Source organism: Calidris pugnax, unplaced genomic scaffold (assembly GCF_001431845.1).
Source record: "Calidris pugnax isolate Ruff unplaced genomic scaffold, ASM143184v1 scaffold188, whole genome shotgun sequence".
In the NCBI taxonomy this organism is placed as follows: Eukaryota; Metazoa; Chordata; class Aves; order Charadriiformes; family Scolopacidae; genus Calidris; species Calidris pugnax.
The window spans coordinates 12444813-12472009 of record NW_015091257.1 but is presented as its reverse complement, the minus strand read 5'-3'; the positions used below and the strand labels follow the sequence as shown (position 1 = coordinate 12472009).

At 42.1% G+C, this 27197-nt stretch overlaps 1 protein-coding gene across 2 annotated transcripts in view; it reads left to right on the top strand.

Annotated features, from left to right (window-relative positions):
• FIGF (c-fos induced growth factor (vascular endothelial growth factor D)) overlaps window positions 1-24805 on the top strand; it is a 38352-nt gene extending 13547 nt beyond the window's left edge. For both annotated transcript variants that reach the window (XM_014960153.1, XM_014960152.1), the window contains exons 3-8: window positions 12718-12928; window positions 16388-16578; window positions 18892-19040; window positions 20318-20415; window positions 22756-22951; window positions 24138-24805. In XM_014960153.1, the coding sequence (XP_014815639.1) occupies window positions 12718-12928; window positions 16388-16578; window positions 18892-19040; window positions 20318-20415; window positions 22756-22951; window positions 24138-24264 (972 nt within the window). In that variant the 3' untranslated portion in view covers window positions 24265-24805. The remainder of the gene's footprint in view (window positions 1-12717; window positions 12929-16387; window positions 16579-18891; window positions 19041-20317; window positions 20416-22755; window positions 22952-24137) is intronic.
• Window positions 24806-27197: the final 2392 nt, after the last annotated feature.

The following is a 27197-nucleotide window of genomic DNA, read 5'->3' as shown; positions in this document are numbered from 1 at the left end:
AGATTGCTAGGAAGAAGACAGATAGCCCATTATGGTTTCTTTTGGAAGGATAAAAGTTGTAATTATCCAAAAATCACAATGCTAACCCACGTTATCATTTCCTGATGTCAGTGATTTTGCTCATAGCCCAAAAAGAGGAAAACAGATAGTCCTCTTTGAGTTGAAGAATAGTTTTGGGACATATGAGAGGTCAATATGTTATGAAAAACATACAACTTCATTTAAATATGAATCTGATTTTTACTTCTGCGTAGGGGATCCAGTCTTAGATAAGATACTTAGAAAAATGATATTAAGAGCAGCAGTAAGCTGAAGAGATAAGAACAAGCTACTGTGACCTACTACTTTGATATTTGTTGTTGATGAGTTCTGTGCAAACATTTCTTTTAGGCAATAGCATTATATATTAAGTTGACTACAGAGTGTATATTTATGGGTACTGAAAGTTTGGGACATTCGGAGCTTTCTAGTGATAAGGCTCCACGGGTAATTTGTTCCTTTTGGGAGTCTGTAGAAGACATTTCCCTGGCCCTTTGCCAATGGCTCCTTCTCTACTTTCTTTCTCTCTGAAGACTTAATGTACATTTTAAGCTTTCTGGGGCCAGAAATCATAATTTTGCTGCCTATGTGATTCACGCCAAGTGCAATGAAGTCCTGTTCCACATAGGTTTCAGTCTTTGCAACCAACAGCTACCACAGTGGTGATGGCTCACTTGGCTGACTACTAAATTCTGGGTCAACGTAAGGGAAGTAGAGTGAGGGCATGGAAGGGAGGAAAATGGATATTCCTCTGCACCAGGGGGCTGAACAGCTCAGCCTGAGGTAGGTCCCATTAGAATCCCACCTGGCAGAATACAGGGATAGGAATAAAAATAAACATAGAAGCACAGTGATATCCAAGGAGTACACGATGATGAGAGCAGAGTGGAGAGGAGGAGGGGAACCCAGAAAGAATTATCAGATATTATTAACTATCAGAGAAAGTCTAAAAAAGGGAGGTATTGATATCTGAAAAGTGCAAAATAGTGTGTGCTGGTAACTACAGTCAGGAGAAACAGATAGACAGTGGCTCTGTTCCTCTTGCTTTTTGTGAAGAGCTGGATCTCCCAAAAATGTCAGTGGAGGTTTCACCTCTATGCATGCTTCCCTCTGCTTTGTGGCTGAGTGTGGAGCTCCCTTCCTGTTCAAATGCTGACTTTAACCATTGTCTACTCAGTATCACTGAGAGAGGGGATAACCTTCATCATCACATGAGGGGTTGGTTTGGGATGCTGTTGAACTTAACACCTTCCTCCAATTTCACATGTTGAAACAATTATTCCCCTTTCTGTGCAAAGCTGCACCCTTCCAAGTGGGGCTTTTCAGTCAGGCAGAGTATGTTTGTCTATATCTAAACAGGGCTTGAATTTAAACTGCAGTGTATGAAAGAAGTTTCCACATCTGCATAGTGCTAACAGCCTTATGGCACATCATCCGCGGCATTACCTGAGACCATAAGAGTTTCTGTGTTTTCATTTGATGCTGTCCTTTTCAAAACAGGATGAGCAGAAATGAATGCTTTGGAAGGATTTTGTGATGACACGTTATTCAGTACTGCTGTGCCGTAACAAGGGGGTGCCCGACTGAAGCAATTCAATCTGTGGCGTCCAAGGCCATAGGGTTGTACCCTGCTGGTGGGGCTGATGCACCTTCCACACCCTTCTCACTTTTTAAGCTTTTAGTTTTGAATGCTTTCAAGTTGTGGATAGCTATGTCTATGGTCAAAGTGTCTAAGGATAAGGGATGTCCTTCTAGATGCTGAGCACTCTGTCTGTGCTCTAGCAAGTGTTTAGAAGAACATTTTAGGTGAGAGTATTGTAGCAGTCTCAAAGGAATGAAACCAAACACATAATGTGGTATTCATTGTTCCTGTTTTGGCTCTTAGGTGGACTGGAACAAAAAGAGGTGCTTCTCTTCAGATGTTTTATACCCCAGATATCTGTGGTGAGATTTGTTTGTCCAAAGATCCCCCACACTGATACCTCTTGTGATCTGGTGAGCCTGGCCCTGCTGGGCAGCCAGCAGAAAGATTTTCAATGTGATTTCAAATGAATCATGCCCTAGAAGTGTCTGTATTTCTCTGTCTTGGCTATAGAGGAAGCTGAGAGTAACTAGCTCCCAGGCAAAACAGATATCCATGCTGTAAAAACTGACAACTATTTGGGATTCAGCCCTCCCTTAAAAGCTAGCAGTGCCATCAGCTCACCATCTTGCCTATGGTCAGCAGTGCTCAGAGAGAGAGACTGTACTTTACCTCAATGTTATTGTTGTTATGGGAAAGGGCACCGGGAAATTCTGCACTGGGTAGGGATTCCTGTGAAGAAGTTGTAAAGTCAGCTGTAAAATCTGTTCCCTCCAGGAAGAAGTCAAATATATAAGAAGAAGGAGGACAATTACTCTGGCATTGCGATGGTAGGCAACTGGCAATCCCCTCAAAATGCAGAGCTTGGATAGGTGTTCAGAAACATGAAGAGAGTAGAGGCAACAGATTCACTTCAGGGCTGAATAGCCCAGACAATGCTGCATGGGGCTGGAGCTGAGAGTAGCGATAACTCAGTTCCAAGGTCTCTGTGTGAGTTTTGGATGACCGCGGTTTAGTTAATCACGATACATTTCTGATGACTGCAGAGGGAATTCTGCAATGCGCACTGCTCCTTCCATTTCCTTTGAACGTGCTTCTCCAATTTCCAATATATGAAAACCAGTACAAAAACAAACAACCCGCACACATAGACAGGCTTTGTCGATACGCTACAATGCATCAATATCAGAGGTAGCATTTTTTTAATTACCAGAATTCAAAACCTATTGGACATGTATTTTTTGGTGTAAAAAGTGAGTTCTACTAATAGAACTTATTCCCCTTTCTGTACAATAGTACTTGTGAAAGCAAAAAGTTGGTTAATTTCAGTGTATTCAGTCCACATTAAGGAACTTATACAGCTTTAAAAATACAAAAATCCTTAAAACAGTAGAAATTTGTGCTTTAGATAAACCCAGAGATCTTTGCTTAATATGAGAAGGCATGTAAATTTCTTCTGTACTCTTTCATCTTAGGTTTAAACCTTATTTTGCTCATATAATGACCATCAATAGAAACCTCTGGTATTTAAGTAAAAGAAATGGAATATCTAGTCTCAAACTACCGACTCTTAGAAGTGCAGGGGATATGTCTTCTAATTTACAGAATACCGTCATCTCATTTTACAGGTTCTCTGCAAATTCAGTCCAGTTCAGAAGACTTAGATGCTGATTCAGCTAGAACATCTTTTTAGTGCAAAGAGAGAAAAAAAAAAGTCTTAGAAGTGCAGGGGATATGTCTTCTAATGTACAGAATACCGTCATCTCATTTTACAGGTTCTCTGCAAATTCAGTCCAGTTTAGATGCTGATTCAGCTAGAACACCTTTCTAGTGCAAAGAGGAAAAAAAACAAGACAGGGCCCTATGCAGTTTCTCTTTCAGCAGCCATGACACAGGACCTCAGGATGAAGTGGTGTAATCACACAGTCACCCTTTCCTGAGAGGATGCATGGCCAAGGCCAACACTCTTTGAGGCAGACAAGGGAGAGGTTTTGCCTAGCTTGTAGGTGGGGCAAGTAAAAGTATTTTTCCTGTGCCTGCTCTTCAGTCCTTGAGCTTTTTCTGGGCAAGCAGGCACTGATGAGGGTGGAGAGGTGACCACTCAGAGTACCATTTCCTCTGCAGGCACAGCGGGAGGAGCTGTCTGGGTGTTACAGCCAGGTGATGCATGTCTCAGGTATGCATTTTTTTGCTGGTGAGAGTTATATGGAGCCTCCCTTTGATGCAGTTGCAGAAAATGTTGTAGTAGTGGGCACAGCTGAAAATATTTGCAGGCAAATCAAGGCATCAATTTTCTGAGGGGGCTTTGGAAAACAGAGTTTTCCCGGTACTTTGCCTCTGAGCCCCAAAACCCCAACTTCTTTGACTATCATATGTCTGATACAACCCTAGGGATTCTTAACTGTAACACAGTCTGTACTAATTTTATATTCGGGGAAAGAATTTTGAGGCTGCTTTTAACCTCATAAAGAAGAAATACAGTCCAATTGCATATCTTTTGCTACATACTTGGACAATCTAGCTATATGCTTTCAATACTGTTCTCACTGGAGAAAGCACCCTTTTAAAAAAGTGGAAATCTGCCTCACGGGACCAAAACTTGTCCCCACCAGAAACAACATGTCCCTTCAGGTTATTAATGCTGTAACTGTGATGATCAAGTGAATGTTCAGTCTGGATAAGGCAGTGCACTGAGAGAGCCTGGACTTTTTTCCAAGTATCAGAAGAGATCTGAGTATTTGTTTAAACAGTCACCATTTGAAGGTGGAATGAATTACTACATGCTCCTGAAACTTCATCCATGCTCCTGATAATGATGGCAAAGCCTGTAATAATCACTGAAAAATGCCACGACAAGCCCATCTGCTTCAGAGAACAGCATTAGTTGGAAATCAAAATTTCTCATTGTTTTGTCTCTCTGGTCATGTTCACTCTAATTCAAAATAGGTTATTTGTGCACTAATAACACATAGACAATTCCAGAGGGGATACAGCCAGAGATGGGACTTCATCTATCAAAAGTTCATAGCAGACAGAGAATCAAAATTCTTATTTTATTGCAGCTGTTGAAAAGTAGATGTTCTTTCCTCAGAAATGAAATACAATGGTGATGATAAAATTAGTGCAAACTAGTATGTGTCAGACATGTGGCAGAGTTATACGCCTCATGCTAGATGTTTATAAGGTGATGCAGTTGCTTGTTGATAAGGCAGTAAGTCACTCCTGCAAGCCTGATGTTTTCAAGCTGCAAAAGATTCACTATTTTATTGCCCGTTATGCAACACCCCAAGGATACAAAATGCTGTATTATAGACAATATTTGTTATGATAAAATTTGGCAACGGTTGAGCTGCTGATATCTCAAAATCATGGCCCCTCACTCTGAGAAATATTTTCTGTGTTTCCTTGGTACTGTCCTTGGATGAATGCCTTCCTTTGTTTTCCATTGTCTTTAACTTTGGTTGTAACACCGGGTTAGGGATCATCTCTTTATCTTGTTTTACACCTGACCCCATACTCTTATGAGCCAGGATAATGCCAAAAATACTACTGATAACGATGAAAATCCTCAAAAGGAGTTCCACTTACTGCAATAACTCTACACAAGCGTGTCATCCTCACTAGGACAATGGTCGAACAGGACACCTTCAGACAACGTGTAGATCTTTGTGTTGTCCTCACAATGGCAGGAGCTGCCCTGTTTTCCTGCCAAGAGAGAAAGGAACTCCCTTGCAGTTCCCAGGCCACATCAGCTCACAGTCTCTGTGCTGCTACCCACAGCACGGCTGGGCAACTACCCCATGGATTTGAGGCAGGGAATGAAGTACTTTCCTCTGTCGAGTCAACTGCCAGTGATGGCCTTCAGCCAGTCCCAGGTCCTTCAGGCCCTGGTGCAGTTGCTCTTCCTGGCTGTTTATATTTGTGTACCTGAGAAAAATCGGCTGCTGCCCCTCAGACATTGCCTGTGCTTTGGATAAGGAGAGGGGATTTAATCTCATTTGACTGCTCTCGGTAGAGTGGGATTCAGGTCAGCCAAGTACAGCTGAGCTAGTGACCTGCTGAGTCCTCCTTCGGTGTCAATGGAGAGAAAGAGGCAGTTTGGAGGCATAGTTTATCAAACAGACTTTAGAATGAGATGAACGTGCACCTGATGGACCCATTTTTCTCTATTAACTATAACACGTGTCTCAGATAACTAGTCCATATTCAGTCAGGTGAATGATACCCATAGGATCAGATTTTTTATTATTTTTAATGATTGTGGGGTAGCAGGGAGCTGTAGGCATTCTGTTTCTGCATAGACGACCCTATAACAACAATCAGCTCATATGCTGTTGTAAAAACAATTTGGGGAATGCATCACGGAAGAAAAGGAGGTTATTTTCAGGTGTAGCATACACAGCAGCAAAATTCCTTGGTATTTTCATGTGGTGATGAATCATATCCTGAGTATTTAAACAGGTTTGAGTCTGGTTCTGAGAACAAGCCTTCAGGCAGCACTGGAGTAGGGGCAGCTCAACTTCTGGTTGTGTCAAGTCTTTGTCTTCTACATGACTCCTCTTGAACTGAATGCAGCTGCTACTGCTGTATGAAGCACATGACACTCATATGTGTTCAAAACGTCCTCATATGCTGCCAGTACTCTTTGTCCACGTCCAAGTGCCTTCAATTTGTGATGGAATCCCCCTCCATCCCCACCCCCAGCCCCAGACTGGCTAATTTTGAAAGATTTACTTTGAACTTAGCTTAAACCTGTTTGGCCATTTTTGTGATACAATGGCATTAAGAGAATCATCACTCTGCCTTATGCAGCTACACTCTGTTTTCCCTGGCAAAATAAAGCTATCACCTTCTTTTTATTGCTTAACCTCTGGGAAGATGGATCATAAAATAGTGCAAGGTTATTGAGAGGTTCCTTAATCATTTGTCCTGGCCTCAGACACAATGATAATGTTGAAGATTTCCACTGGCATTCATGCAACACTTACCACAATAGTATCTGTGACCCTAACTCAGAAAAACATTCCTTTTCAGAAGAGATCTTACACATGTGTTTAGCTTTAAGCAGAAGTTTGTGTCCACTGTGGATAAGGACTGTGAGGTTGGGGCTTAAGGAAAGTAGTCATCTGTGTTAGCTTTTTGGTTCTGTGGGTGTGTTCGAGTACAGAATCACAGAGTAAAATGCAAGAAAGAGTTTCCTCAGGCTGACCAAAATATGGATTATGATCGACCTTTTTTTTTTAACATTCTCATGCACACAAAATATCGTTTTGCATGATATTGCATCTGTTCTCAGAAATAAAAATACTGATAGTTACTGATGGCCTTTAAAAGAATTAATTTTGGGCCCTAGGAACGTGTTTATGCAATAAATCCTCAAATAAACCTAGGACTTTAGTGGGCCTTCCTTTTACTATTGCATTCTACAGATCCGTCCTCCATTGTTCAAAATATCTCCAGAATATCCTGAAACACAGCAAAGACCACCTGTGTCAGGCTAAAAAGAGCAGCAGATACAAAAGAAAAGGGGTTCTGCAAACATGGGTTCGGTTGACTCACTCAGACATCAGTTCGAAAGGGTAGGGTATTTTTCCTTAGGCAAGAAACCTAGGAGCTTGCCAAGCATGGAGAAAAGGTGCAAAGTGTTGAGCTGCAGCACCTGACAGAAGATTGTCAGTAGTAATTCTCAAGAAAGGGCCCAGTTCGAACAGTGCAGACTATGTGTGGGATTGTGCATCTGTATGACATGATGCATAAGCCAAATATTTGACTAGCAGAAATCAATGGGGTAATGAACTCAGTGTCTGATTTAAGCTCGTGTCCAAGGTGGGAAAGGCCACTGAATGTATCACTGCTTCTTCTCTTGTTCTTTTCCAATGCTAACTACTTTCAGGGTTTTTCTGGCATCCGAGATTGCTAGGAAGAAGACAGATAGCCCATTATGGTTTCTTTTGGAAGGATAAAAGTTGTAATTATCCAAAAATCACAATGCTAACCCACGTTATCATTTCCTGATGTCAGTGATTTTGCTCATAGCCCAAAAAGAGGAAAACAGATAGTCCTCTTTGAGTTGAAGAATAGTTTTGGGACATATGAGAGGTCAATATGTTATGAAAAACATACAACTTCATTTAAATATGAATCTGATTTTTACTTCTGCGTAGGGGATCCAGTCTTAGATAAGATACTTAGAAAAATGATATTAAGAGCAGCAGTAAGCTGAAGAGATAAGAACAAGCTACTGTGACCTACTACTTTGATATTTGTTGTTGATGAGTTCTGTGCAAACATTTCTTTTAGGCAATAGCATTATATATTAAGTTGACTACAGAGTGTATATTTATGGGTACTGAAAGTTTGGGACATTCGGAGCTTTCTAGTGATAAGGCTCCACGGGTAATTTGTTCCTTTTGGGAGTCTGTAGAAGACATTTCCCTGGCCCTTTGCCAATGGCTCCTTCTCTACTTTCTTTCTCTCTGAAGACTTAATGTACATTTTAAGCTTTCTGGGGCCAGAAATCATAATTTTGCTGCCTATGTGATTCACGCCAAGTGCAATGAAGTCCTGTTCCACATAGGTTTCAGTCTTTGCAACCAACAGCTACCACAGTGGTGATGGCTCACTTGGCTGACTACTAAATTCTGGGTCAACGTAAGGGAAGTAGAGTGAGGGCATGGAAGGGAGGAAAATGGATATTCCTCTGCACCAGGGGGCTGAACAGCTCAGCCTGAGGTAGGTCCCATTAGAATCCCACCTGGCAGAATACAGGGATAGGAATAAAAATAAACATAGAAGCACAGTGATATCCAAGGAGTACACGATGATGAGAGCAGAGTGGAGAGGAGGAGGGGAACCCAGAAAGAATTATCAGATATTATTAACTATCAGAGAAAGTCTAAAAAAGGGAGGTATTGATATCTGAAAAGTGCAAAATAGTGTGTGCTGGTAACTACAGTCAGGAGAAACAGATAGACAGTGGCTCTGTTCCTCTTGCTTTTTGTGAAGAGCTGGATCTCCCAAAAATGTCAGTGGAGGTTTCACCTCTATGCATGCTTCCCTCTGCTTTGTGGCTGAGTGTGGAGCTCCCTTCCTGTTCAAATGCTGACTTTAACCATTGTCTACTCAGTATCACTGAGAGAGGGGATAACCTTCATCATCACATGAGGGGTTGGTTTGGGATGCTGTTGAACTTAACACCTTCCTCCAATTTCACATGTTGAAACAATTATTCCCCTTTCTGTGCAAAGCTGCACCCTTCCAAGTGGGGCTTTTCAGTCAGGCAGAGTATGTTTGTCTATATCTAAACAGGGCTTGAATTTAAACTGCAGTGTATGAAAGAAGTTTCCACATCTGCATAGTGCTAACAGCCTTATGGCACATCATCCGCGGCATTACCTGAGACCATAAGAGTTTCTGTGTTTTCATTTGATGCTGTCCTTTTCAAAACAGGATGAGCAGAAATGAATGCTTTGGAAGGATTTTGTGATGACACGTTATTCAGTACTGCTGTGCCGTAACAAGGGGGTGCCCGACTGAAGCAATTCAATCTGTGGCGTCCAAGGCCATAGGGTTGTACCCTGCTGGTGGGGCTGATGCACCTTCCACACCCTTCTCACTTTTTAAGCTTTTAGTTTTGAATGCTTTCAAGTTGTGGATAGCTATGTCTATGGTCAAAGTGTCTAAGGATAAGGGATGTCCTTCTAGATGCTGAGCACTCTGTCTGTGCTCTAGCAAGTGTTTAGAAGAACATTTTAGGTGAGAGTATTGTAGCAGTCTCAAAGGAATGAAACCAAACACATAATGTGGTATTCATTGTTCCTGTTTTGGCTCTTAGGTGGACTGGAACAAAAAGAGGTGCTTCTCTTCAGATGTTTTATACCCCAGATATCTGTGGTGAGATTTGTTTGTCCAAAGATCCCCCACACTGATACCTCTTGTGATCTGGTGAGCCTGGCCCTGCTGGGCAGCCAGCAGAAAGATTTTCAATGTGATTTCAAATGAATCATGCCCTAGAAGTGTCTGTATTTCTCTGTCTTGGCTATAGAGGAAGCTGAGAGTAACTAGCTCCCAGGCAAAACAGATATCCATGCTGTAAAAACTGACAACTATTTGGGATTCAGCCCTCCCTTAAAAGCTAGCAGTGCCATCAGCTCACCATCTTGCCTATGGTCAGCAGTGCTCAGAGTGAGAGACTGTACTTTACCTCAATACTATTGTTGTTATGGGAAAGGGCACCGGGAAATTCTGCACTGGGTAGGGATTCCTGTGAAGAAGTTGTAAAGTCAGCTGTAAAATCTGTTCCCTCCAGGAAGAAGTCAAATATATAAGAAGAAGGAGGACAATTACTCTGGCATTGCGATGGTAGGCAACTGGCAATCCCCTCAAAATGCAGAGCTTGGATAGGTGTTCAGAAACATGAAGAGAGTAGAGGCAACAGATTCACTTCAGGGCTGAATAGCCCAGACAATGCTGCATGGGGCTGGAGCTGAGAGAGTAGCGATAACTCAGTTCCAAGGTCTCTGTGTGAGTTTTGGATGACCGCGGTTTAGTTAATCACGATACATTTCTGATGACTGCAGAAGGAATTCTGCAATGCGCACTGCTCCTTCCATTTCCTTTGAACGTGCTTCTCCAATTTCCAATATATGAAAACCAGTACAAAAACAAACAACCCGCACACATAGACAGGCTTTGTCGATACGCTACAATGCATCAATATCAGAGGTAGCATTTTTTTAATTACCAGAATTCAAAACCTATTGGACATGTATTTTTTGGTGTAAAAAGTGAGTTCTACTAATAGAACTTATTCCCCTTTCTGTACAATAGTACTTGTGAAAGCAAAAAGTTGGTTAATTTCAGTGTATTCAGTCCACATTAAGGAACTTGTACAGCTTTAAAAATAAAAAAATCCTTAAAACAGTAGAAATTTGTGCTTTAGATAAACCCAGAGATCTTTGCTTAATATGAGAAGGCATGTAAATTTCTTCTGTACTCTTTCATCTTAGGTTTAAACCTTATTTTGCTCATATAATGACCATCAATAGAAACCTCTGGTATTTAAGTAAAAGAAATGGAATATCTAGTCTCAAACTACCGACTCTTAGAAGTGCAGGGGATATGTCTTCTAATGTACAGAATACCGTCATCTCATTTTACAGGTTCTCTGCAAATTCAGTCCAGTTTAGATGCTGATTCAGCTAGAACACCTTTCTAGTGCAAAGAGGAAAAAAAAAAGTATTATTAATGGGTCATAGAGTTCAGTTTCAGTATCTTTGGTCCCATTACTATTCCAGCACTGGTCCCGCACTTGGATGTTTTGCAAGGTTGAGGGGACAGCTTGTGAATGGGAGTGAATATAAGCTGTGGTTCTTAGAACAAACAAGTCTCGACACATTGACCGCAAGATGAATTTCAGCTTTCTTGGATCAGCAAAATTCTGGGTAGCTTTTTTGTAAAACTGTCTTGAAATGCAGTTACTGGTGCTAAGTATTCACATTCCTTCTGAGCTCTCTGTCCATAAGTATTGAGACAGGCTTTCCAGTTTTTGCCACATATGAAATGTATGAGAAATCATTCACCAATGAAAAACAGCCATCTCTATAATGAAACATGGCAGCTTGCTAGAGCACAATACAATGTTCTGTATGGACATAGAAGAAGAGCAAATAACTTCTTCTGAGTTAACTACATAGGGAATTTTAGGCCAGTGGAAGGTAATTACCCAAAAACGAACTTGGCCCGCGTGTACAGGCTAACATCTGTATCATTGCAAAATAAATGCCACAGATGTTTTAATAACAAATAACAGATGCACTCGGTGCCTGGGTTTCAGATCTCATCCAAAAACGTTCTTATAGATGACCCTTTCCCCCACCCCTTCCCCAGTCCTATACAGAGCACTTGCCTGCTACCGGTTCAGGCTGCTACACACCCCACACCTCATATCGCCAGATTCCTACACTTCAGCTTTGCTTTTAAGAACTGGTATTTTATTTACGAGAGCTGGCACGTCAGCCCTTTCTTTGCAAGTCAAAAAGTACAGTCAACTGCACGACCAGAGAGCACAGCTGAGAGCACCAGCCCAGCGCAACACAGCCATTTACAAAGATAACCTTTCACTTGGGTTGGAGGCAATGGCTTTCAGCAGATCTGGTGAGTCAGTGGAAATAAATACACAATGCCTCCATAAAGGCACAAACACAGATGTTGGAAAGCAGCAGCCAAGGAAACCGGTATTGTTATGGGGTGCCGTGCAATATTTTCTGTTGAACAGGTGTTTTTTTAAGTGAATTAACAACTTTAAACCGATGAGGTAGGCCACTGTAGGGAGCATTCTCCCGTGAAAGTGGAGAATGGTCTTGTACATCACATGGGTGGGAGATGCAATGACTGCACTACTGCAGCTGCACAGCCACAGCGCTGAGGCTGGACGGAGGCCCCTTTGGCTGATTTGAGCATGACCCAAAAGGTGGTCAGGATGGGAAATGGCAGGTGCCTCCTGCACTTTGCAGCATGTTAAATATTGTGTTTGCCCGCCATGTGGATGGGCCCTTATACTTAGGGCAGCTTCCAGTGGTATCACCTGCCCGTGCAGTGATGTCTCATGGGTGCCACCAGAGTTTTGGCACTGGAGGTGGCCTCCTGCAAAGGCAAGCCACCAGTTGAATTCATTCAGGTTTTCTGTGGGGGTGACCTGGGATTCACACTGGCACAGCTGGCCAGCTCAGGCACAGCAGCCATGGGATGTGAATGTGAATGACGTGAACCAGCCATGTCCACGTGGTGTCTGCCAGCTTCCCTGGAAAGCTGGGATATAGGGAGTACAGCATTTGTCAAACAGCTGTAGTGGCTGTGATGGAAAGGGTGAGGAAGCGGGCATCTCCCTTGCTTGATTTCTATGTGTGCAAAACCTGCAGATTGGTCTGATTCTGGGCATCTTGAGAGCCCAGGACATCTCCACATGCTCCTGTTTTCCCAGGTATTTTCAGCTGTCCTCAGTGACGTGCTGCCTTTTTGTACAAGTGCTCCACGTGCCGCACTGGGTACAGGCTGTAAAGGTACTGGCTTTCTGACAACCCCCCCTTCCCTTCCAGAGGACGTCTCTGTCAGCGCTGGAGCGGTCAGAACAGCAGATCAGGAGAGCATCCAGCCTGGAAGAGCTGCTTCGCATCACTCACTCTGAGGACTGGAAGCTGTGGAAATGCAGGCTAAAACTCAAAAGTCTGGCCAATTTAGACTCCCGCTCCGCATCGCACCGCTCCACCAGATTTGCTGCTGCTTTCTACGATATCGACACACTGAAAGGTAGGTGCGGGTTCACAGCTGAGTTGATCTCAGCTTCGGGACCATTGACTGTTAAACCAGTAAAGGGTTAAGCACCAGGGGTTTCCTAGAATACACCCATACTGGAAACAACGGGGCATTCATGGAAAATGACTTTGTATGAAAAAATGTCAAGCAACAGCCCCAGTACACATCCCCGTTTTATTGCCAAATCAGGTTTATTGTTCTCTGTATACTCTCCAAAGGGAAGATTGTATTCCATATGGATTTGTCAGTCCAGAGAAAGGACGGGAAGTCAACGTGCAAAGAACAGGTTGGAATGACTGGTTGAGGGGCTGGCAAGCAGCATTGTGCTAAATCTCAGAATTTGCTTGCAGGCAGAAATAAACGAGATTTACTGCAGACATAGAAATCCCTTCTTTTATTAGGTGTGCTCTGATATAAGGCATTGCATCCGCAGCAGCATCTGGGTGGGATTTGCACAGGGAGGACGTATTGCCCTAATTTCAATCCATTGGAGGAAGTCTCTCTGGAGAGAAGCAGACCTTGAAAGGACCAACCAACACTTGAATGTGGGGAATCACAGTCTATTCCTTCACCTGGAGCAAAAATGAATATTGTTCCCTGTAGCTGAGAGATGTAAGAGGCATTATGCGTTCACTGATGTAAAATAAAGCATCAGTTACTATACTTTGGCTGAGCAAATGGATATCCTACAGCAAAGCAAATGGATATCCTACAGCAAAGCAAATGGATATCCTACAGCCTCACAAAGGAGAAACTGAGCTGTTCTTTTTTATTCAGTCTTCACCCTGAAGGATATGATCACATCAGTTTCCTTTTGGGAAAACAGATATTGCTGATCCTGTTCCAGTACCACTTTTACAATAACCACAACCACTTTGCACACCATTATTTAGCTAAATTATGGCTGAGCCAAAGGCCTTAATTTGCATCTCTGAGCCACAGCACAGAAAGGCAGACACGAATGCCAGTCTTAAAAGGGCTTTCATACAACGGGCATGGTTTTAAGCTTCTCATAGAAATTTTTTATAGAAAAAAGCTAGATCATAGAATCATAGAATTGTCTAGGTTGGAAGGGATCTTTAAGATCATCTAGTCCAACCATCAACCTGACTAGTAAAAAATCAACTAAACCATGTCACTAAGCTCTATGTCAACCCGTTTTTTAAATACCTCCAGGGATGGTGCCTCAACCAGTTCCCTGGGCAGCCCATTCCAATGCTTAATATCCAATATCCAATGCTTACAATTCAATACACACTGGAATAATAATCAAGAGGGCTTTAATTAAGGATAAAAATTTTGTTTACACACCTTTACAAGTCTGCACAGAAACATTAATAATACATAGAGCTGTTCTAGACACAGAGATGTCAGCTTTCTCATTCAAAGTCAAGCCACTAAAATTTAAGTTAAAAAAAACCCCATTGGGTCATCTTCTCCACTTTTCCATCCAAAGTGGAATTACCCCAGGACAGAAACTACTTTTGTTCTAATATGTTAATATGTTCAAGGTACTAAGGCTCCTTTTAAAAAACCAAGCCTATAAACATGTATTTCTTTCCCACACCCTTTCCAGTCATTAAGCATTGACCTTTTTGCCAAGGGCATCTGTTTTCTTTTAATAAAGTGTTTTGATGAGAAGGCTGTGTCAAGGCTCCTCCTTGTGTCACTGCTAGACTATCTTCCACAGTGCCCCAAACTCCAGCAGGGCCAATTCAGGATTTTGTTGCTCTTTTCTAGAGCTTTAATGATGAATTCACTGAAATCTTGTGTCACCTTGTCTAACCACAGCCTCCCCCAAGCAACTCGGATCACCCAGGACTGCAGATGCCCTGTGCTTGTTCAGGGAAAAAATCAGGGTGACCATGTTTCTTCTGAGCAAAATGTGACACCCACTTCTTTGACCACCCCTCCCTATAACAGCTCTTCTACTAAAGAAGTGGTTAATAAAGTGAGGATGTGGGCAGTTGGAAAGGTCACCACCGCTAACACTCACTGAGGTGACATCTGAAGTGATTACATGCACATACCTTAATGAGTTTGGCAAACACTTTATTTTCTATTTTAAGGCCTAGGATTGGATTGCTTTTTTGATAGACAAACACAACTCTAGAGAATTCTATTGATTTTAGTGATTATTCTCTTAATTTATGCTGTAAAATCAGAAACTGGGCCCCAAGTTCTTATTTCTTTTACTTTTTATGAGACTGGAAAGTGGAGTGAATGAACCCTGGGGAAGGACTTTGAAGGAATAAACAAACTGCTTTAAGCATATACAGTCAGCTAAAGAAAAAAGTTATAAAGGAAAAAGGAAAGTCAGGTAGGAAAGAGAGAAATAAATGCTTCTCCAAAGACAAAATATAGCATTTATATTAAAAGTCTTCCAGAATTTTTTTTTTTTCTCAGAACTTCCCTCTAAATGTATGCACTGCTTGCATAATAGTGGGGAGGTGGACTACATAGGAAGAGAGAGCAATTTTCTTAATGGTGTACAAGTTGCTTTTGATCTTTCAGAGGCTTGATGGAGGAGGGCAGACAGGAAAAACATTTTTCATAATTTTAAGGAGGACTTAAGGCATAAGCATTGATGACTCTCGAGTAATTCCATAACTTGAATCAGGTAATCAAAAGCCAAAAAAAGCAAGACCATCTTTTAACAAGACCCAAGATCAAATTGTGTAAACGTCACTGCCTTCTCCCTCTGGTTCAGTCAGTTAATGCATTATTCCTTCTTACAGTCAGAATTTGACAGATCAGTCTAAAATAAATTACTAGTTGACAACAATTCGGTATTTGAAAGATGTCGCAGTGTTTTGAATAGATAAATCATGCTTGAATTCATATTCCTGTTATTCAAACTCGAAACCCTGAGGGTACTGAGGTGTGAGAGTGTTTGTCTTGGATTTCATTAGACATTTTGGAAACAGTGCTTGCTGGCTGACATCCAGTAGGAGTATTAATACCCTCTGACCAGAATCTGTTAATCATTAATGCACTTTTGCAGTCAGGCCCAGGCTCTACTGCGTCCGCAGTGGGGTACATGCGGAGAGAGGATAAAATGACAGTAAAGAGGTCTACCCTGGAGAAAGGGAGAAGAGGGTGTGGGCCGGCTTTGTCAGACAGAGGCCATGGAGCTGACTCTTGGCTCAGGGAAGTCGATGCAGCTCTACTTAACCCACCGGAATTAACGGAGATTTTGGTCATCTGCGTTGAAAGTTAAAGGCGAATAAATGCAACAACCTCTCTGCCAGTGCAGCTGGTGTAAGTTACTGGGATAACTCTGCACTCAGACTCTCTCTCTGGTCCTTAGATCAATCCAAGTTAAGTGCAAATCGATCCAAGTAAGTGCAAATGGCCTGCCAGCACTTCATTTTTATTTATATAATGCTTCTGCCTCACTAATCAGAGGTTTACCTTTGCCACGATTGCTCACAAAGACGGTGTTTTCTCCAGTCATAGATGAAGAATGGCAAAAGACTCAATGTGTGCCAAGGGAAACCTGTGTGGAAGTTGCCAAGGAGCTGGGTACAACAACCAACAAATTCTTCAAGCCTCCCTGCGTGAATGTGTTCAGATGCGGAGGCTGCTGCAACGAGGAGAGTCTGAGCTGCATGAATACAAGCACAACTTACGTCTCAAAAACGGTAAATGAGGCTATTCATCTGCTTTCTTTTTACCCTGGCTCTCCAAGAAGGGAGGGGAAAGAGGATGTTTGGTTTCTTAGATCCTGTTATGAAAGATCTGTCTGCACTATCATAACAAACAGCAGAATTAATTTTTTATCCATGCGGAGTAAGTGCTGGCATGTGCAATAGCATTTTACATCCATGTCGCATTATTAAAAATGGATATATATGTGTAGAGATGGAAAATCAGGCCCTGAGAAAGCGACTGCAGGCTCATGTGATGTTGAGGAGTTTAATCCTTCTTTAATGTATTGTTACTTGGACCTAGGACCTCTGGAGAGTATTGGCTTATGGGAAACCTCTGCACCAAAGGATTAAGTGAGACTCCAGGAAATTTTGATGTGTGAGGCCAGGAGTCTGAAAGCTGCATTTTCAAAAATGCTCTCAGTGCCAAAAAGGCTGGCTAATAATTTTGGATGTGCAGTTTTGCGAGCCTAAAAAGGGGACATTTTCAACAGGAGAAGACAGATGCTTTCAAGTTGAATGCCTCAGGACCTAATTGTCCCAAATCACAAGTCACTTCGGAAAAGAAAAGCTTAAGCCAGTAGTCAATTACTGCTTAGGTGCAACAGGCAACAAAGACCTGAGTTTTAATGACCGGTGACAAAAGGTGAATACAAGCAGCTAAAGAGCTTCTTTCTGTAGACTCCATCTAGTGTCTATGTACAGAGATACCTTGCTTCAGTGGGTGACTGAGCAGAGCTCCACAGTTAGTACTTTCAGTCAGCTCTACAGATGAAACCATTTGTGTTAAGACCTACAGAAGGAGCACAGGAGGCTAGTCCTCTTAGATTAACCTTTACCTTCTGCATTCCTACTAAAATGGTAGAACCTTTTGACCTGGAGTAATGTATTAAGTTCCAGTTATTAAAAAGACTTTTCTTTAAATCAGAGCAAAGATCGAGGGCAGTTGTTTTAAAAAGAAAATTGAAGTCCTCATGGGGACCAGGTCCGATTCACTTCTGTGTTTGTTTCAGGTTTGTTGGAATGTAATTCCATGGTGTGTGGTTGTACTGGAATACAGTTGGAGTAAAATAAATCTGGGCCTGCCCTTCTTGCGTCAATGTTCATTAATTGCTTTCATTCCACACCAGAAGGAAAAAGCTGTTAGGAGCTGTTGGCCCCACACAAAAGACATCCGATCACTTCAGGGAGCTAGGTCAGGCTAAAAAGTATTTACTTATTTATGTGTTTTTGGAGCAACAGTTCATAAGTTTGTTGAAAAACTGCAGCTCTGCAGACTGTAACATTCCTTTAGCATCCTTCAAAATAACCATTCCCTCAAAAGCCCCCAGCTAAGTTCCACTCCTGGATACACCAACATCAGTCCAGATTTACTCCTGTAAAATGAATGGAATTACTCCCATATTAGTGACAGCATTCTTTTCCTGGTATATAATATCTACTGAAGGATATTCATGCCACCTAAAGTTAGATGCTATGATACCTACATTTAAATGTCTATACAGTCAAGCTTAGGAATTTTTCTCAGCCCCTGGATGCAGCATTAAGCCAAGACACGTTGGCGTGCAAAGATGATCCCCTATGGTTTGGTTTCCATGGAAGGAAGCTGGCTTGAGGGGTGGTGAAGCGGGTGTGGGTCACTTCCACAGCTCCCACACATAGGTACCCAAGGAACCAGAGCTCCCACAAGGCTACTCAGAGATCCTTCTAAACAATTTGGATGCACTGAAGGTAGGCTACTTGGTTCCTTAGGCTCCTGCTACAGCCAACAGAGAGCCGTTTCCAGGATGACTCCCTCCAAGAACACAGCTGAAGCAGAATGAACTCTCCTCTATTTACTCCTGTTTCTTCCCTCTTAGATGAGGTTGTGGGGCTTAAGTTAGACCCCTGAAGATGTATGTTGTGATCATACCCTAGGACACTTAAATAGCTCCATCCCTAAGTGGTTGAGATTCAACAGATGATGTAAATTAGAACAAAGTTCCCAACACCTATATCTTTTCCATTTGGCCCTAGCATCCAGAAGAGGCTTCGGAGTATAGTTGCAAAGAATTTTGAATGGTCTTGGGTGTTTAATAGCTGGTAATACAGCACTGGGACCGCTGTTTTGGCAAGGTCCTACATTGGTGGGCATTGCTTATTCTTCTCTTCAAAACCCTCAGTACTCACCTGCTCATTTATACCTATGCTAACTATCTCCTGAAAAGAGCAAATGTGGGGCAAATGGTGGGAGGTTTTGATTTAAAACTCCAAATACAAACTGTGTAACATAAACTGAAAAAAAAATATTTTATTTCACCCACCTAGCTCTTTGAGATCTCAGTTCCCTTGACAAGTGTTCCTGAGCCCGTGCCGATCAAAATTGCCAACCACACAGGCTGTAAGTGTCTATCAAATACACAGCGCCATCCATATGCCATCATACGAAGATCCGTCCAGTATCCAGAAGAAGATGGGTGAGTTAATTTCCCTCTTTTACAAACTGCTACATGTGTTATGCAATCTGAAGTAGAAAAATTATTTTGTTCTGATTTGGTCATTACAATAGTCCCTTCACTTTCTGTTATCTCAATGGTTTTTCCAAATATCTTGATTATCACTCAGGGTTAGAAAGGTTCAACTATAAGTGAACGGACACCAGAATCCAACAAAGAGCAGGCTTGTTCAGCAGGATTGGGAGTCATTAAGACACTTAGATGCCTGAAAGTGTACTCAAAGTACACATATTAGCGCTGTGCTCCACTGGAGCTATTTGGGTTTGTGTGCATAGACTTTTTCAACGCGATATGGGCAACTCTGCTCTCACAATTTTTAGCCAGGGCACACAGAGTGCTGTGGTCAGGCTAAAGCCCTCTGCCATACTTCACAGCGTGTTGGGTCAGAATCAGTGTGAACTATGGCTTTGCACTTTCTGGTCCAGTCCTGCTTTGTATCTGTCAGGCTGATTGGCTGGAAAATGTGATCTCACATCTGACTTCGAAACATGGTATGAAATACCTGTAGTCCTGGTGGCAACAGGCTACATTAACCAAGACTCTAGAAACACAGATTGCTTGAGTGACTCATTGGAAGTCATCTCGGGTGTCTCTGTCTAGCCCTGCATGGAGGCTTGCCCCTGTAACTGCCCTTCTGTGAGACATCTGGGCTGGGGAGAGGTGGCATTTCAGCAAAGCCCCTCCAGCCCTCACTCAGCCTGCTGGCCACTCTGATTCCTCTTCCAACACAAATAAAGAAGAACCTCAGCCTTCTTCCAGTTTGTGAGTACCCCTCCCAGAGCCGTGCCTAAAAGTCAAACCTCTGACCCTGAAAACAGGCCACCGTACATCCTTAAACGTGGGCAAATTTAAACTGGAGCTGCGCTTTCTGCCAGCATGGAACAATGGGATACAGTTACATGGCGTGAATATTGTAAGACAAAGGCTACCCTGGGTGGAATAGAGCTGTATTATGGAAAAGGGGAGCTGAAAAAATGTAGTTGTTTCCTAAGGATGTAATCTGAAATGCATGCTGTACCTGCTCAGTCTAGTTGCTGGGAGCCAGGCAGCTCAGCCCCATCAGCAAAACCATCCAGTCCCAAGGTTTTCTGCTTGCAGCAGTAATGGACACAGGTGTTGTACCTTCACGTAGTGCAAGTGGCAGACCCAGCATACCAGCAGGCTCATTTTGCCAAATGACTACACTGATATGCCTATTTTTTCAAAATTCCTATCTTTTTTTTCTTCTTTTCTTCTAGATGCCCTTTTACCAACAAACTTTGCCATAATGGATGGACCTGGGATAGTGACAAATGTGAATGTGTTCTAGATGTACAGCACTCCAACAGACGAGAAGGTAAAGATGAAATTAAAAATGGACACTTTTGTTCATGTATCATTTTTGCTTTGTCCCATTTTTACATGAAGAGAGTTATAGTTTTGATTCCACACCCCTAGATAGACTTCGCTTATGGTGTAGAAACCCACCTGACAATAAACACTCGTATCTACTTATCCCCCTCTCATGTTTTTTGCTTGGACATTTTACTCCCTCTGCATTAACAACCTGAATAGCAACTAGGAAAGTATGAAAAAGAGTTAGTGAAGCAGACACCCAGGATAAATTTTTATTTTACATGGGCCTTAAGTTGTATGATGGGAAAACTTTTTAACTGTAGAAAAAAATATGGTCTGGAAAATATTGAATGAGGAAGGTGTTGAATCTTCGTTGTGGAAAATTCTTAAAACTAGACATATCAGAATAAGATTATTAGCTGTAGTCAGTGCAAAAGGTTATAAGGCCTTTCAAAATATTTTATTATTTTTTATGATAATACTGAGGTATTTAGAAAGCTTTCAAACCAATATGCCCTACATACTCAGAAGTATGCAAGTATACCCTTTCAGGTCTGCGGAAGCAAAGGGAAGAGGGTAAAATTAGTAGAAGTTTACATCTCTTCTCCTTCTGTTTTTCTGGAAAACTAATCTGTCAAAGAAATTTGCAGGAAATATTCTGGGGGGTAACTGCATAAGTCTAAAGATACTTACTAGCAGTAAACATTTAGAGAAGTTAAAATTTCTCCAAGCCCTATATAAGGGTGGGGTTTTTTTAATTGTTTTTTTCAGGAAATTGTGCTGGTTAAAATAAAATTATCATAGTACTAGAGCAGACGGACACAGAAGAAAGCCCTGTCTTTGTGGCTTAACCTACATGCAACAATAAAAGCAAACTGGCAACCAATTACTAGACTAGCAAGCTAAAACAAAACTCAATAACCTCACAAACTGGTCTGTTGATTACAATCTCCTAATTTTAATAAGCAAGAGATCAGTTGTGTAGTGGCTTCTGTAGGATCTGTTCTCGTTCCGGATCAGATCATTTGACCATCAGGTCAGTTAGTTAAGCTCAAGTTAGACTTTTCACTCAAGAAAGGATTAGTACTCTATATTTCAGGGCATGTGCAAAGGAATGTGAATAGCCAGAGTCCTCCTGACTCTCAGCCTTTTGTAAGGTCAGCTTGGAGCACTAAAAACTGTGGCTTGTTGAATTATAGCTTTTGTTGATATAGACTCAATATTTCCTCAGCAAAATACCATTCTCTGAAGTACATTGTATTTGGCAGTGGCTGGGGCAAAATAACTTAAAATCTGTCTTTGAGGTTAAACAAAGTGAGACTAAACCACCTACACCACTTCACACACGCCAGGCTTTATCACCCCAAGGAAGGGGTTTGTCTTCCAAGAATTTGTGGCAGATTCCTTCCTTCCTTCCAATAGGACTTGGGTTTCAATCTGTCTGGATATTGGTTTTCCAGCAGTAAGTAAATAATAATGAAGGTTTCTTTCAAGTAATGTGCAAGCCTTTTCTGGCCACTGAGATCAGAGCTGAGGCTGCAGAGGTCATAGACACAGGTTACATTCCACATTCCGTAGGTTAAATCCAAGAGCTAATTGTAAAATGACAGGAAATTACCTTCCCAATGACACATTATACGCCATGGCCTTTAACCGAGGATGTGCGGCTAGGATTTTAATAAAGCTTTCCCCAAATGTGTTCCCTTTTTGCTAGGATTAGCCTCATATTGTACTCCAGATGTGTATTTTGAAGGAAGATAGATGAGGTATTAGACAGTGCATTCACTTGGCTGGGGTTTTGTTTCTGAAGCAAAGTATTTCCTTCTTTTTTTCAACTGACAAGTGTGCATATGCACTTCATCAAAGCACTAGACCAGCTTCCACCTTACTAGACTTAGTATTACCTTTGCAAAAATTTCCAAAGTATGTGGATAATGAAGTACATTGAGTAGTGAGTGTGGCAGTTTGTGTGAATGTGCATTTTTGTCAGGGGTAAAGACTAAATTTTTGAGACTTACTTTTTAAAACCTGCTGTTCAGTAAATTTTTGTGCATTCCAAACCCTAACACTAGGCTCTTTTAATATACAGCCCCAAAATAAAGTATTTTTATGCAGGGTTCAACCCACAAGAAATAGCAGTGCTAGAGTTAGTGAAATAATCAGCCCAATCCTCTCAAGTGCTTTTCTGCACTGTAAGTTATAACAGAAATTCTGAAGACTAGAATCTACCAGAGAGAACATGTGTGAGCCCAAGTGGTTGAAAAGAAAGAGTTAGACTCTTCAAAAGCAGGATTTTCAGCCATGTAAAGCTTACGGCTAAAAGACGTATGTACTATTGCAGGACTCCCTCCTCTCGCTGAGCTGGCTATGTGTGGACAACATATGGAATTTGATGAAGAAAATTGTGAATGCATCTGTAGACAGAAGTGTCCCACTGATTTCTTTCAGAGTAAAGACAACTGCAGCTGCTACTTGTGTAGGGAGAGCCAGGAGAGCTGTGCTCTAAAATACAAGATATTTCACGCTGAAACCTGCAGGTAAGCGCTCCTTGTCGTTTAATGTGTACACTGCAAGACCTGAATTAGCTTGAGTAGATGCCGTAGGATCAAGTGCTGAATTAGCTAGGAGGTCCGCCCAGGATAAAATACCTCGCTGCAGTTAGGGAGGTAATGATAACAGAGATGATATTTACAATACTAACTTCATAGAAGGAGTCTAAGGTTTATTTAATTAACATGATTTAAAGAAATCTAGACAAGGATGCTATTCAGCTGCCGATATTTGTTACTTTCTCCCCTCTCCTAATCTTAAGGGAATGAAGGTTAAAACTGTGCTACAACTGAAATAACTTGTGACACAAGGGATTTACAGTGAGATTCTGAGTCTTGCATTTGTAGAGAGGTAGAACCCATCCTGTGCTCTGTGTCACAGCTGAATGCAGATTCATAGACGTCTAGGGACAAAAGCTCCCTACGTCTGCACCCACACCATACAACTCATTTCTCATTCAGTTTTTCCTCAGAGCAAGTAATTTTCTAGAGCTAATACAATTTTGTACACACATAAAACTACTCAATCAGCTCTGATGCCACGAGAAGCTGCAAAATAGTTCTGGGGCTGTTATACTCCATGTGTTACCATAATCCCTTTGTGTAAGCAGTTTTGAGGTTTCTTTGGCAAAATTTTAGTAGAAAACACCCTTTTAAAATACTCCTTTTTCATGCATTCGTTTATTTTCAAAATTTTCCTCTCAGAAAGCCTTGGCCACATGTAGAGACCCAGGAGCATGCAGGAGCTCTGTCTGAAAGCTTATGTAAGGGCAGTCAGCATTCAGTTTCCCTGGGTACACTAGCAAAGCTGTGGTTCACTGAATGGTCCATTCTCATGGACTTCATCGGCTCATTCATGGAAAAGCAGCTGTGGCAGAGGGTTGGAGAGGACCTTCAGAGATCGTCTAGTCCAGCCCTCCTGGATTTCCTGCTCACAAGAAATGAAAGGTTGTGACTGGGAACAAATGGAGAACAGCAAGATGTGTTGTTGTAGATGAGAACTCTCAGGCAGCAAAGTCTTATCTCCCTGTGTTGTAGGGTGTTGACACTTCCCCAAATGTTGTCTAGAGAGCATTGCAGTGTTTAGCAGTGAAGAAGTTGAGGACTGCAACAGTAAGCAACTACCATATTACAATGCTTCTCTCTTTTTGCTTTTTTCTCCTTTATCAAACAGCTGTGAGGATAAATGTCCATCCCAACCCAGAACATGCCCAACTGCAAAACCAGTGTGTCCCAGGCATTGTCGTTGTCCAAAGGAGAAGAGAGGTTCTCACGGTTCCCAAAGCAAAGAAACACCTTGACTGAGCTTCCCCTATTCACCAAAAACCCACTGCTTTGCAAAGTAGCCGTCACTGACTTTCAAACAATAGTAAAGATGAACATCTTCCACACTAATAGCAGAAGAATGATTCCAGTCCGCATTTATTTATTAGAGTAATCACTAACTGCAGGTGAATCCTCTGGGACGTTGGTAATTGTTCTCCAAGAGGTAACAACAACGGATGAACTGCTGGCTGCATGGAAGAATGGGTGGAAAGAGCCAGTTCAATGATACATTACGGAAGATGAAGCTGTTACGTTGGCAATAGAGTCACTGTCACCAGCCTGTCTTTCAGAAATTGAGACTAGATAATCTTAGCCTCTGAATCCTTAGCTAATGCAGCTCGTGGGTGAAACTTTCTTCAGAAATTCAGTGTACAGGATTTGGCTTCTAATAGGTTCAGCACTGAGTTATTTGATCTACTGTCCAGCTTTGATTATCATTTTGAGTCTATTGTACAACTACTGTCAGATGTGCCATATTTAAGTGTATATAAGAAAATAAATACATCAGTTATTCGAGTGGTTTTGATTTTCCTCTGTTGTTTTAAAACTCTGCCCAACAAAAAGAAAATAAGCAAAAACTCAAAGCTATCTCAAGTACAGCTGCCTTATGTTTGTCCCACTGGAGCTGGCTTCTGCCCAAACCCAGGTCGAAACAAGGTCACTTGATCCAATAGTTTCAGTAAAGAAGAATCATTTTTCCCACGTCTGCCCGACAGACGTGTGATTTATTTATTTGTTCCTGGTGTAGTGTGCTAATCTCCCTAAGGGGATAACAGCCATACTAACACTCACTCTTCAGTGGTTTTTGGGAAGGCATGGTTCACTAAAAGATGGTTTTCCTTTTGGCTTACCATGCTTTGAAAATACTCCTTTGCACTGAAATTCCTTTCACCGGTGTGAGGCCTGAGTAAGTGTTTTAACCAAATCAAGTACAAGGACAGCACTGTTTTCTGAGCCACCGAAGCCTGGACTGAGCCAGTCCAGAGAAAACACTGTGTGAGCAATAATCCTGAACTGGAAGTGATTTGATGGTCTTGATGACCGAATAATTTTTTCCCCTTTGCTGACTTCTCCAATCCTACGCGAAGGGAATAGAACAAATGAAATAACCGCTACAGAGATGGAAAGCTTGACACAACACAGGGAATAGAAAATGGCTTTTTGATGTGCATCTGAGATTTTTTTACATTTATATAGGAGATAAAATAGATTGCTTTAAAATAAAATTAGAGCCAAATCCTATAAGATTGATTGAATTGTTGGATGAAACACCAAACAATTTAACATGTCGTTTGTCTGAATAAAGCGTTTAGGGTTCGACCCTGGAGGAATGCTCTGAGTGATTCCTAACCCATCTGTGGTCTAGGCCTGTGCAAACATACCGGCAGGCTGGTTTTGTTATCTATGCTGGGAACCGGCCTGGGATCCCTTGACCAAGCAACACAGTCTGACCTGTGGGTGTACTGGGTGGAGCCCCTGCAGCAGGGTTACCTGCTGGTCTGCACTGGGCTCACATGCTGAGGGTTCTCCTCCAGAGCGGAGGCCAAGTGCAACCAGCATGCACAAGAAGGGGAACCCTGGCATGAAATCAGGTGAACCAGCTTGGCAGCAGAAGCACACCCTTACGTTTCCCTTGGCTCTAAATCCAGACATGTGTACATGGTGGGTGAAGTCCCTGAGCTGTATAAGGGTCCATAAAAGGAAGGAACTGCCCCATCACTTCTTGCCTAGCTCAGTCTGGGGCAGCCCGACCTCATGGCTGGATTGCTGATAGGCCACACCATCAGCACGTTCCTCAGAAAGCCAGGGAGCTACAGAGGGAAACCAGATGCTTAACTGGTGGCACCAGAGGCATATGGAGTAAAAATACACCTTTGTGCAAAACTATACAACAGTATTGAGGGATTGGAGTATTGCCCTTATGAGGAAAGGCTGAGAGAGCTGGGACTCTTTAGCCTGGAGAAGACAAGGCTGAGGGGAGACCTCATTAATGCTTACAAGTATCTCAAGGGTGGGTTGAAGGAGGATGGAGCCAGGCTCTTTTCAGTGGTTCCCAGTGACAGGACAAAGGCCAACAGGGACAAGGTGGAACATAGAAAGTTCCATTCAAATATGAGAAAAAACTTTACGGTGAGGTTGACAGAACACTGGAACAGGCTGCCCAGGGAGGTCGTGGAGTCCCCTTCTCTGGAGATCTTCAAGACCTGCCTGGATGCAGTCCTGAGTGATGTGCTCTGGGCAATCCTGCTTTAGCAGGGGAGTTGGACCAGATGATCTCTAGAGGTCCCTTCCAACTCTGACAATTCTGTGATTCCATATTTGTACAGCTAAATTCTGTGGAAAGAGTTTAAGCTTCTGTGTTTTCTATATTTTCTTAAATTGAAGTTCAGCACCTGGAACCCTGTACTAATTATGCCCGAGTCTTGCTAATAATGATCTGTAAAGATTTCCTCCGTTTTCTGTCCTGACCAGTGAATATATTAGCCTTTTTTTTTTTCAAAACAGAACTGCTCCAACCTGAGACAAAAATAAACCTGCTTCAACTCCGGAAGGCTCTTAGATAAAGCAGCCACTGAGGGGCTGAAAACCATGTCCAAAAGCTTTTCTCACTGAGACAGAGAGGGTTTTGAACAATAGCCATTAGGATACCCAGGCTCGAAAGGTACCATTGCTGACCACCACTGTGAACCCTGCTCTGGTTTTCACACCCTCCTAGGAAAAACAGGCTTGTGCCTGGAGGTCTAACTCAGGACTGGAGATCCCAATGGGAAGAGTAAGATGTTGCCACGTCCACTGGCTTCGTTCAGCCTAAACCTCTGAGTGAATTTAACCCTTAACCTCAAAATTTTGCGCTTACCTCTTGCAGATCACTTTGTGAAATGCTTAGGTAAATATTTTTGATACAAAC